The sequence below is a fragment of the Dromiciops gliroides genome, chromosome 2, assembly GCF_019393635.1.
Source record: "Dromiciops gliroides isolate mDroGli1 chromosome 2, mDroGli1.pri, whole genome shotgun sequence".
NCBI lineage: Eukaryota > Metazoa > Chordata > Mammalia > Microbiotheria > Microbiotheriidae > Dromiciops > Dromiciops gliroides.
In genome coordinates this window covers 416,486,409-416,499,163 of record NC_057862.1, presented here as the reverse complement: position 1 = coordinate 416,499,163, position 12,755 = coordinate 416,486,409, and the positions used below count along the sequence as shown (strand labels likewise).

The 12,755-nt window shown below is 39.4% G+C and overlaps 1 protein-coding gene across 1 annotated transcript in view; it reads right to left on the bottom strand.

The window, feature by feature from the left end:
* Positions 1 to 5,475, bottom strand: part of TDRD12 (tudor domain containing 12) — a 61,098-nt gene extending 55,623 nt beyond the window's left edge. The window contains exons 1-2 of the mRNA XM_043990338.1: positions 5,378 to 5,475; positions 3,634 to 3,699 (exon numbers count right to left, since the gene is read on the bottom strand). Coding sequence (XP_043846273.1) covers positions 3,634 to 3,657 — 24 coding nt within the window. The 5' untranslated portion in view covers positions 3,658 to 3,699; positions 5,378 to 5,475. The remainder of the gene's footprint in view (positions 1 to 3,633; positions 3,700 to 5,377) is intronic.
* Positions 5,476 to 12,755: the final 7,280 nt, after the last annotated feature.

Here is a 12,755-nt window from a genome sequence, read left to right as displayed (position 1 = left end):
TCAATGCAAAGTGCCAGAGCTGGCAACTCTTTATCAAGTTTCCACAGACCTCAAACTCTATCCTTCAGCATCAAAAAGAGTCCATCTAGTGAGATATGAAAGTAATAGAACATTACTGAGCGAATGAAATAATCGAGTATGAAGAATTCAGAGAAACAGTTAAGAAAGCCTAGGACATGATGAAGACTCAAGGACCAGAACAACATATACAATCTCTACTATAAATGAGAACAGCACTACCAACTGAACCCAATTGATGTTTGATAACCCACCTTGGAGAACAACTGATTAAACAGTTCTTTCTTGTCAGTGAAATGAGGGACTATACATGTGGAATAACCTCTGTGTATCTTAGTCCTGCTAAATTGCTTTTGTTATGAAGGAAAACTCATGGAGGGTGTGGGGTACGCTGGGGACTAGCTGCTGTTGAAGACAAAAGGGTATTAAATATCTCTGACAAAAAAGTCTGACAGCCAAGCTCAATGGGTAACTAGACCTCAATAGGAAAGTGGTAAAGGGAGAAGGACAACACTTATCAAGAGAATTATAAACTATTAAGACTTGAAAGATTGCTCTAAATTCATTTAAAAAGTGAAGAATCACTTAACCCCAATTGCCTCACCAAAAAAAAAAAAGTGAAGAAAATGTCCATATACTTTAACCTATAGATCCCACTGCTAGGAATAAACTTCACACCAAAAAGCCCCGCATACACCCAAAATAGTTTAGAGTGAATCCTATACTTAAGAGGTGCTGGCAGCAAATGGCCCTTGGGAAAATTGAGATCCTGTATGATACTATTTGTAGTTGGACATTCATATTTGATTGGACTGAATTTCCCCTAATCTAAATCATAGTGTGTGCTCATTTAAATTCAAAGTAATAGAGTGCTGGGCCTGGAATCAGGAAGACTTATCTTCCTGAGTTCAAATCTGGCCTCAGACACTTACTAGGACACACAGTGACCCTATGTTAGTCACTTAACCATCTTTGCCTTAGTTTCCTCATCTATAAAATAATCTGGAGAAGGAAATGGCAAACTACTCCAGTATCTTTGCCAAGAAAATCCCAAAGAATTGGATACAACTGAAAAACTGACAACTTTTTTTGTAGTAGCAAGGAATTATAAACAAGGGCCCTTGAAAGAAAGACTGACTAAACAAATTGTGGTACATGAATACAACAGAGTATTATTGTTCTGTAAGAAATTATGCTGGGGGGGAGGGCGCAGCTAGGTGTCGAAGTAGATAGAGCACTGGCCCTGGATTCAGGAGGACCTGAATTCAAATTTGGCCTCAGACACTTGACACTTACTAGCTGTGTGACCCGAGCAAGTCACTTAACCCCAAATGTCTCACCAAAAAAAAAGAAAGAAAGAAAGAAATGATGCTGGGGGTAGCTAGGTGGCTCAGTGGATAAAGCACCAGCCCTGGATTCAGGAGGACCTGAGTTCAAATCCAGCCTCAGACACTTGACACTTACTAGCAGTATGACCTTGGACAAGTCACTTAACCCTCATTGCCCTGCCCCCCACCAAGAAATAATGCTAAAATGGAAATATGTTCTGCATAACTTTACTTGTTAAACTGACTTCATAGTGCTTGTCTTCTCAATGAGTAAGAGGGGCTGGAGGGAGGGAGAGAATTTGAAACTCAAATTTTAAAAAATGAATGTTGAAGTATAAATGTTTGAAATGATGAATAAGAAGCATTCAGAGAAATATGGAAAAACTTGTATGAACTGATGCCAAGTGAAATAAAAAAAACCCAGGAAAACAATATATACAACTACAACAATATCACTGGGAAAACCACACAAAAACTAAATCTCAACTGGGTGTATGTAATTATCAAGACCAAGCTTGGACCCAAACAAAAAGGAAAAGAAGGTACCCCCTTTTCTTTACAAAAGTGGGAGAATACAGGAACAGACTCCTGTAGATACTGAACTTCTTTACTCTTCTTTACCCTTACCCTTTTCTTTTTTAATTTCTTTGTTACCAAGGATACCATAGTAGGTGGGAAAGGACACATTCATAATGATGGGAGAAGCAGCAGACTCATTCCTTCATTGGGCTTTCAAGGCTAGTTAAGCCAAATGTCCTCTTATTGCTTGCAAATTCCCCATCGTCTAGGAACCTCTCACTTAGCCTAGCTCCGTCTTTAGGAACTTGCAATGAACCTTCTACAGAAGGAAATGCTGTTCTGAACAATGAGCTGCTGCCACCATTTCCCCAAGTGCCAGGAATACTGACCTTATTGGGGTTTATGCCTGACAGTGGGGTCTCTAGGTTAGAGTATGGGCATTTTATTCACTTTTTAAAACTCCAAATTGCTCACCAGAATGGTTGGACCAGTTCACAAGCTAAGCTGAGAGTCAGACTGTCTGGTGAACAACAATAGTAACTTCTGCCCACCTATTTAACTTTGGAAACTTCATTATGAAAATATATTAATAAAAATAATAGGGGTGGCTAGGTGGCGCAGTGGATAAGCACCGACCCTGGATTCAGGAGTACCTGAGTTCAAATCTGGCCTCAGACACTTGACACTTACTAGCTGTTGTGACCCTGGGCAAATCACTTAACCCCCATTGCCCCGTGCAAAAAAATAATAATAATAATAACGATAATAGCTAACATTTATATAGAGCTTACTGTGTCCAGGCACATTATTTTATTTGATCCTCACAACCACCCTGGGAGGTGGGGCTATTATTATCATCCATTTTACAGGTGAGGAAAGTGAGGCAACAAAGTTAAGTGACTTGCCAAGGGTCACACATCAAGTGGTATCTCAGATACTTATCTGAGGTCAAATTATGAAGTCAGGCCTTCCTGACCCCAGGTCCAGCACTCTTTCCTCTATGCCTATATTGAAGTAGCCATATTGACGTAGACAGTAGAAGCTGAATATTATTGATCACAGGATTATAGATTAAACACAAAGGAACTTTCAGGTCTTTTGATCCAACTCTCATTTTCCAAATGAGAAAAGTGAGAATAAGAAAGGTTAAATAATACAGAGTGTATAAAATAAAATAAAAATAATACAGAGTGTATAAAAGGTAAAATAATACAGAGTGTATAAATGGCAGAGCTAGGTTTCAATTTAGGTCTGCTGACTCAAAAGCCATAACTACTCTGTTAGAACCTCCCAGCCTCTTTTCCCTTTTTATGTTATTAGCAGGAATAACACCAAGCTCTTTAAATCTGGTGGTGTGGCAGTCATTGTCATGTACAAATTGACTTAATTGCTTGTAGTTCTATAAAAGAGTGGTGTTAAACTCAAAAACAGTAGTAGGGGCATTAAACCCTACATGTGGGGCATATATTTGACTTTGAAAAACCACACATTAGCATCATCTATGCTTTATTGTACTTTTTGTGTTAAATCTTTCCCAATTAAATTTTAACCTGATATGGCTAGCATGGATTGTGGGTGTGTTTGACACCTCTGCTTTAAAAGAGTACATTTTTAGACACAATTTCTATTCAAGAATTAGCTAGACTAAAATGGCAAACTAAATTAGTTGACCTAAAAATTAAAATTTTACTCCAATTTGTAATAGTAGTTTCAAAAGGACTACAATTTTTAACTAAGAAAAATTTAAACCAGTTTATAAAATAGTTACCTTAAGTATGAAAACTTCAATCATTTTCAGCTACTGAACAATTATTTTTCATCAGCACAGTTCACTCTAGCAAAAAAAAATATATCAACTATTAGAAATAAATTAAGTCTGGATTAAAACCCAAATCTTTCTTCCTCAACTTGAAGGAATTCTATTTCCATAGTTCTCTTCATTCTCAGATAACACTCCTTTCCTCTGCCTGTGTCTTCCAGGATCTGCTCCTCTGGCCAAAAATTAGCTTTGAAATTTATTGTTCCTTCATAGAAAAAAAGTATTTCCATCCAAGACTCCCAGTCTCATCAGTGTGGACTGTCCATCCACCTGTGCAGATCCTAATCATGCTGATGCATCCATCATCTCTTGGTTTTCAGAGAATGCTTCAAAAGATCCTTTAAAGAGGAACCAGTGGATGCAATAGATGCCTGCCGATGTTCTTTTAGTATTTCATGGACAGAACCAAAAAATGCTTTTGTAATCCTAGAGCACATCATTAATTCAAAGGGTTGGGCACCCAGTACTCCTCTAGTTTGTACCCAGGCTATGTAGAAGCCTCTTAAAATGAACAGTGTATATGATAAAATTACAAACATTATATAATACTATAATGGATGTTATGTAATTATATACACTGGATAAAAAACCGTAAACTGGATTTTTAAAAATGCCTCCAAAGATTACTTAAGAAATACTGTTTAGCTAGTTTGGTTTTTACCAGGTATACCTTTTTTGGTGGGCTACTCAAATTTTAAAAACATAATGATTAACGGTTCTATGCCTTGCAACTTGGTTTTACATCCGTTTTCTCATTTATCAATTTGGAAAAGACCCCCTGGGAGATTACCTAGTCCAACCCTCTTATTGTAGAAAGTGGCTCAAAGACATAGGGAAAAGGGGGTGGGGGTAGGGGGATGGAATGGGAAGAATGGGATGGGTTAGAGTGGTTCTCTATACTTCACTCCTAATAAGCTGAACCACGTTCGATCCTAGCCAACTTTCAAACAAATGCAGGTTGCAAACACCACAATGCAGCTGCGGCACTAGGCATCTCCGTCGCTAAAACCAAGCCTCGGGAGACTCATAGCGGATCCTTCCCAAAAGCAAGCCCCGCTTGGCTGGACATTGAACTCTGGGTAGCCTTCTAGGGTCGAGGGTCCCCAAAATCCCTCATAACCCCAACTCAGGGGTCCACCGTCCCTCAAAACTTGCCCGCTGCTTAGCATATCAATCTTTTTAGGGGCCCCTTCCAGGCTACGCAGACCACTCAGCCCCAGATAGCCTAACACAAACACAACCTCGAGGGTCTCTCTTCCCCTGCGGTCTTCCTTCCAGATAGACCCCTCCCCACCGACTACATACACCTCAGCCAGCAGCACTGCCCTTGGGAGCCTTCACGGTAGTCCCGGCCCAGCGAGGTCAGCGCCCTGCTCGCCTCCCGCCCCCCCCTAACCCGGACCTCCTTCTGCCTCCCCCCAGGCTGGCTCAGCAGACCTGCAACCCCGGGACCTCAGCCCTCACTCCGAAACCAGCACCGCAAAGACACCCAGGCCCCGGGGAGAGGGAAGGAGAAGCTTTCTCCCTCGGCCCCCTCCAGCCTCTCGGGGTCTCTACTGCCCCGCCCCCGTCTCTCCCTGCCCTGCCCCACCTCCATGAGCGGCCCTTGGGGCAGTCCAAGGGTCCGCAGAGCCCCCGGGGGTCTCAGTCCCTGCCCTCCCCCTACTCATCCCCAGAGAAGTAGCAAACTTGCCTTGACCCACGGCCACCCGCGCTCCAGACAAGTAAAAGTCTTGGCACCAGCCCGGGCTCCCAGCGCCACACTCCACGTGGACAGTTCTAAAAACCGCCACCACCCAACGGCCCCCCCACCCCACCTCACGGCAACCGGCAGCTACAGGTCTCCCCCACCCCCAGATCCCAACCGCCCCTAGCCCGCAGAGCTAGCGCCAAACACCCACACCTGCGCAGCGGGACCCCAGCAGGGAGGGCGGGGCCGCGAGGGGACGGAGTCATGTGGGGGAGGGGCCTGCCAAGGGGGTGGTACCTGGAAGGGTCTGGAGGTGTTAAAGGGAAAGGGCGATGCCACCGGAAATGTAAGTAGGGGGGTTCTGCAGGTAAGGGGCGAGAACCTGAAAAGGGAATAGGAAGGGGAAAGAATAAGCATTTCTATAATGTCTACCATGTGCCAGGCACTGTGCTAAGCTCTTTTTTTTTTCCACAAACGTCTCATTTCAATCCACCAATAAACATTTATTAAGCGACTACTATGTTCCAGGTAAAGATCCGTGAAATGGGTGCTATTATTATTATTATTTCTATTTTATAGTTAAGGAAACTGACAAACAGAGGTTCACAAAGCTAGTAAGTGACTGAGGGAAAATTTGAATTCATATCTTCCAGACTCCAGGTGTAGCACTTTATGTACTGCCCCACCATCATCAAGCAAGTTTCTAAAGGTGTGGTCATTCCATATCCCAAACAACTAGATAAATTAATACTCGTTATAGTTATCTGCCTGCCAATGCTTATATGATCATGTGATTATTTCTTCTTGATTTCTAGCGATATATTTTAAGACAAAGGAAAGAAGTTAAGCAAAATTTTCAAGGCCTGACAAACTTTGTTATTGTGATGACTAATCTAATTGAGAATTTTTTTTTGGCTTAGAAAAAACTGAAACTCCTCCCCATTGCAAACATCTTTTGATGAGAGGGGGATAGTACTTAAGAATTTGTGGTAATTAAGAATTTATTGTGTGATAGTGTTTTTGGAATTTATTTGTTACTTGAAGACATTTTATACCAAATCAGTTTTGATAAATTTCAATTTTAAATATTTATTTTTGCTTTAAGGATTGAATAAGAGACAGATATTTGTCATTTTAAAAATAGTTTACTTTATGAAGTTTTGGTGATTATTCCTTTCAGCTGGATCCATTTAAAACTGTTTCTTTAGAAGAAGTACTTTTAGGAAGAAATGCTTAAGTAAAAATATTTTGTGCACATGTTTAATTAGAAACTTGTGTGATTTTAGAAGGCCTACTAAGTTTTATTTGTAAGTTAATTTATGGGAATAATTTAACGATGTTGGTAACAACTATGTCCAAACCTACTGTGATTAGTGAAACTTTATTAACTGAAGGGAAAGTTTTCCTGGGACCCTGAAAATTCTTTTTCAGAAAAATTCTTTTTGGAGTTTCATTTTGTCCTTGGATTGTCCTTAAATGAATTCTTCTGTTTGTTTGTTTTTTTTAGTGAGGCAATGGGGGTTAAGTGACTTGCCCAGGGTCACACAGCTAAGTAAGTGTTAAGTGTCTGAGGTGGGATTTGAACTCACTTACTCCTGACTCCAAGGCCGGTGCTCTATCTACTTCGCCATCTAGCTGCCCCTAAATGAATTCTTTAAGAAACGTATCAGTAGGGGCGGCTAGGTGGCGCAGTGGATAAAGCACCGGCCTTGGATTCAGGAGTACCTCAGTTCAAATCCGGCCTCAGACACTTAACACTTACTTAGTTGTGTGACCCTGGGCAAGTCACTTAATCCCCATTGCCCAGCAAAAAAAAAAAAAGAAAAGAAAAGAAACGCATCAGTAGTTAGTCACTCAATGGAAAAAATATCCGAGATCTAAGGCTAGGGGATATCTCTTCATATCTGTTCCTGGGAATAAAGTAGGGAGATTACCTTGTTGGACATTCCCATACTAGAAATCTGTCCATCTATTATCAGGGTAGACAAAGTGAAATCTTGTCATTTCAGCACTGAATATATTAGATCTTCCTGTTTTGATTTGAATTTGTTGTTATTCCATGGCCTAATGCTTGAGCTTGTCAAATGTATAAAATACTATTCCTGAAGTATCTCATTCTTTCAAAATGATATAAGTATAATCAAAGATGAACAACCTTGTGAAACAGATCTAGATCTATTAATATAATATGAAACTTTGTCTAATCTGTTTTCTGTATATAATTTGGGATTATTTACACATGCCATCCCAAGTCTTTCATTGTTTGTTATTAAGCATCTTAAATCGAAATTATTTGTGTAATATTGAATTTAGGGATGAAAAAGCATCTACTTAGCATAAGTACTAGTTACATCAAGATAAGATGTGATTTTTCTGTAATGAATCTCTGTTACTGTGAGAAACAGGTGCAGATCACTTCAAAATAAGTTCTTTCAGAGGCAGCTTTGGTATAACAAAAAGACCTTTATTGCATTTTCATGAGAATGGGCATCCACAAAAAAAAAAAAAAGCAGTAGTTGAGTGAGTGCAAATGCTGAAAGCAAGCACCTTATATTTATCCTATACCCTGCCACAATCAGTCCCTCCCCTGAGCTACCATAGGTTGCTAGGCACCAGTTCACAATCTTCCTGGAAGAGTTCTAGCTAAATTCTCCTTGATATGTCACCCCTCCCATACACACACACCTTCATGCAACCCATGATCAAAAATGGGATGGAGATTTTTTTTTTTGGGTGAGGCAATTGGGATTAAGTGACTTGCCCAGGGTCACACAGCTAGTGTCAAGTGACTGAGGCCACATTTGAACTCACGTCCTTCTGACTCCAGGGCCACTGCTCTATTCACTGTACCACCTAGGTGCCCCTAGGATGGAGATTTTAGACAGGGAAAGAGAAGTTAACATGAACAAGTCTATTAAGCAAATGCAGTAGGGATTAGGGTTAACCTTTCACCTATTTTTTCCAGGATACCAGCAAGAGCCAGCTCAAACTGGTTTCTATCTTTAGCCCTGAAAAACTTACTTTTCTCTTTCTTTAGTTGATGTAATTTATTAGCTAATATTGCCCCGCTGTTCCCTATATGGGCATGCTTCCCTTGAGAATATCTCCTCATGTATCAAGCTGTTTCTAAGATTTTACCATGTATCAAACTGTCACTGTTTCTCACAGTTACCAATGTGAGATTATAGTCCATGTTTGTTATCTAGGATATGTGATCTTTGAACGTACCTTACGTTCTGATTACTGGAACTTGCTATTTAAGACCTTAACTGATAGTATTCTGAGTTTAACTCCAGTTACAATTGTCAAGGAATACTGATAAGCCAATGATCCATGATGCCAGCAACCCTTTGAGGTTTTACATTCATAAACTGCAAGTGGAGTTCTCATGGGAAAGTCTGGGAGAATGACTTTTGGCAAGGGCTGAGGTAGGAGTCTCCTGACTTAATTTCCCCAACATGACATTTCTAGGAATGGAAAAATATCTCACCTGGCTGATTTTAAGCCAGGCTCAATGCAATTGGCCATCTATATAATTTCGGCCTAGAATTGACATGAAGTTAGGGAAGCAGTATTCCCTTACTGTGTCCCTCTTCTTTTATGGTGAATTTCTATAATCATGCCATGTGATCAGCATGAACACAATATTAGACCTTCATCTCTTGGGTTAATGTTAAAATACATCTGAAATACTATAATGAGATGTATGTATAATATTTAAGCTAGTTAGCCTAGAAATTCTAGTCCTTTCTATATTATAAACAACTAAAGTGGATAAGCATCTGGCTTTGTCATCTGTCTGTTACTAGTTATATAAATGTTTTAAAAGTGATATAAGAATAATAGGGTATTGATGCAATAGTTTATGGGACCAAACTGTTATTCTATTAATTATTCAGAAATCAGGGGGGCAGCTAGGTGGCGCAGTGGATAAAGCACCAGCCTTGGATGCAGGAGGACCTGAGTTCAAATTTGACCTCTGACACTTGACACTTACTAGCTGCGTGACTCTGGGCAAGTCACTTAACCTTCACTGCCCCCCACAAAAAACAAAAAACAAAAAACAAAAAACAAAAAACAAAACAAAACAAAGAATAAACCAGAAACATCTTTAGTTTTGTTTTGAAGAAAAGAATGTTAATGCAATCAGTTTTCTTAGACTAGGGTAACTTATGGAATATTTTGTGTTACATCAATGAAAAAGTCAATCTTATTTGAGTTTATTATGTAATGTGGAAATAATACCTGTCTGTAAAGCATGTCCTGTAGTATTAACATGTTTTGTTATAAACAGCTTGATATGCACTATTTTAAAATTGACTACTTAAGTGTCATCCTAAGTCCTTTGCTACAATTGGAGTTAACTTAATAACTTTTATGTAAAGTTGTTTGTGGTCATCTTCTTATAAAAGGTATTCTATAACCTATGTTTTTATGGGAGGATTAGATCCTTGTTTGTCTCTGCTCCTCCTAAGGAGGGCACTGATTAATTGAATTAATTTAAATTCAGGGGTATTTAGATTGAAGTTCTTTTATTTATTTATTTTTTAATTTAGGCAATTGGGGTTAAGTGACTTGCCCAGGGTCACACAGCTAGTAAGTGTTAAGTGTTTGAGGCCAGATTTGAACTCAGGTACTCCTGACTCCAGGGCCGGTGCTCTATCCACTGCACCATCTAGCTGCCCCTAGATTGAAGTTCTAAATACTTAGCAATTAAAATTAAAACTGTAAATAATTGATTAACATTTTGAGAAAACATTAAGATCAAATGAATATATACATATGCATATGCATATAGATATATATATATATAATTTGGAAAAGTTTAAGAGTTCTGCTTTCTGTGGTATTTTGAAATATTTAGCTTGTATTTGAATGTCTTACATGTATCAAGGCATACAGAGTTTAGATAAAGCTGAACATTTATGACCCAAATTCTCTAAAGGTTCAGGTAAACTATGAGCCCTTAATTTTGATGTCTCCCTTACAGCTCTGTTGTTACTAAGATCAGAGCTATAAGGCTTGAGTTGGTTTTCACAAAATGATCTAGTTGTTGGAGAAGTAAATTTTATGACTGGTATTGAACTCCTGTATTGAGATCTATTGTGTAAAGGATTTTAGCAGGAATATCTGAGGAGTCTGTAAGTTACTTGAAACCAGAATAGTGACCCTAAGGACATGATATTTTCCAGACTGCCCCAAGAAAAGAGATTTCCAGGGACCAGACAACCTCATGGGACACCTAGAATTCAAAATGAAATATGCTCATTGACTGTACCTGGGCTACATTGTTGTTTGATCACTATTGTTTTACTTTGTTTATTGAGTTTCTTGGTGACTTTGTTGTACATCTCCCCCTTGCTTATGCTTGTTCTGCAACCTTGGTGCCACTGGAATTTTGTGTCCCTTGCCTCTTTAGGATACTAACCGCCAGCAAACATGGTTAATTAACTCCTATTGACCTTCAGGGCTTCTAGAGCTCCCTTTGGTCAAGAGGAGGGAAAAATGTGAAAATGGATACCTTGATTTGCTTGAATTCCCCAGTTATCCAGGTCACTAGAAGAACTACAATGAGGAGGCAGCTAGGTGGCACAGTGGATAAAGCACTGGCCTTGGATTCAGGAGGACCTGAGTTCAAATCCAGCCTCAGACACTTGACATTAGCTGTGTGACCCTGGGCAAGTCACTTAACCCTCATTGCCCTTAAAAAAAAAAAAAAAAGAACTGCATGAGGACTGGCTGCATTGCTTGACATACCAACAATGCTTTGCCTCAGTCAAGTGAGCTGGAGAAGGAAATGTCAAACGACTTCAGTATCTTTGCCAAGAAAACTTCAAATGGCGTCACAAGGAGTAGAATACAACTGAAAAAAACTAAACAAGAAACAACTAGTATGAACAAAGGATGTCATGTTGGTGGTAGAAAAAGAGCTCTATAGTCTTCCTCTCTGGATCTGTAAGGTAGTCTTCAGTGACCTGGTTAATCTTTCTCTTGTCTAGAATGAATTCTTATTTTTGTAACTCAGGTTATAGACTGAAGTGCTGTACTGTTTTAAGTCATTAATTACTCAAAATCAAGGACCTTGAATCAGTTTAATCAACCATTTAATAAGAACCTACTAAATACCTTTGCTTCACCCTCAAATTAACAAGCTGGCTGAGTAGCTTGCACTAATTCTTGAATGCTGCTAAAACAAGGTGGCAGTGACTTGAAGCGTGAACTTAATGTTCAAAAAAAAGGGTGAGATTAAAATGTCACAGACAGTTGAGCTCAGCCTAGTCTCTATAGAGGCAGAAGATGGTTATAGGTATGGGAAGGTAGAAGACCTAGTATACAGTCCATTCCTCTCTGCACAAAAATGTACACAGCTGATACTTGGAAGCTGATATAGGTGACTTTTTTTTTTTTTTGCAGGGCAATGAGGGTTAAGTGACTTGCCCAGGGTCACACAGCTAGTTAAGTGTCAAGTGTCTGAGGCTGGATTTGAACTCAGGTACTCCTGAATCCAGGGCCAGTGCTTTATCCACTACACCACCTAGCTGCCCCCTAGGTGACTTTTTAAATCCAGCACCCTCATCATTTAAAGGAGTGAACCGAGGGCTTTGGAGGGAAATTATTTTCCCATGTTCACTGAGCTCATCAAAGGAATAAATGTAACTAGAACCGAGATCTTCTAATTTCCCTTTCTAGTTTTCATTCCATAACAAAACATTTGCAAGTAAATATTGAATAAGTATCTTTTGATAATATCACTGAATATTGCTACTTTTAAATGTTAACTTAGGAATTTGGAAAATTGAGTCCCTAAAGAGGGTGGTTTCAGGATAAGACCTCTTAAATGGGGAAGTGGTAAAAGCATTTTATCAGTTGGATTGTACCCCATCACTAAAAGGCACCATAAAAGAAGGTTTGCTTGAGAGTGGGACAACATTAAGTGGTTTCAGATTATTTGCATACAGGATATCCAGATTTTTTAGAATTGTGAAGGCTTCTTTTTCATTTTCTCAGGATCAATTCTTTTTAAAAATCATTTAGAAAATTAAATTGCATTTTTTTTCAATCAGCAAAAATCTGCCTTCTCTCCCTCATCCTGTGCAGTAGATAAAGCACCAGCCCTGGATTCAGGAGGACCTGAGTTCAAATCTGACCTCAGACACTTAACACTTAGTAGCTGTGTGCATTTTCTAGATATTAAGGGTGGAGGGGAGCCCACAACTTTCTGTTGTTCTGCCATCTTGGCACTGTTCTCCATATGATCAATTCTTTGGGTAAATTTTACCAGGAATAGACTAAGAGGGAATTACTATCTTCAAATACTTTAAGGGATATATTGGGGAAAAGGGATTGGTCCTCTTTTAGTTTTACTTCAGGGGACAAAACT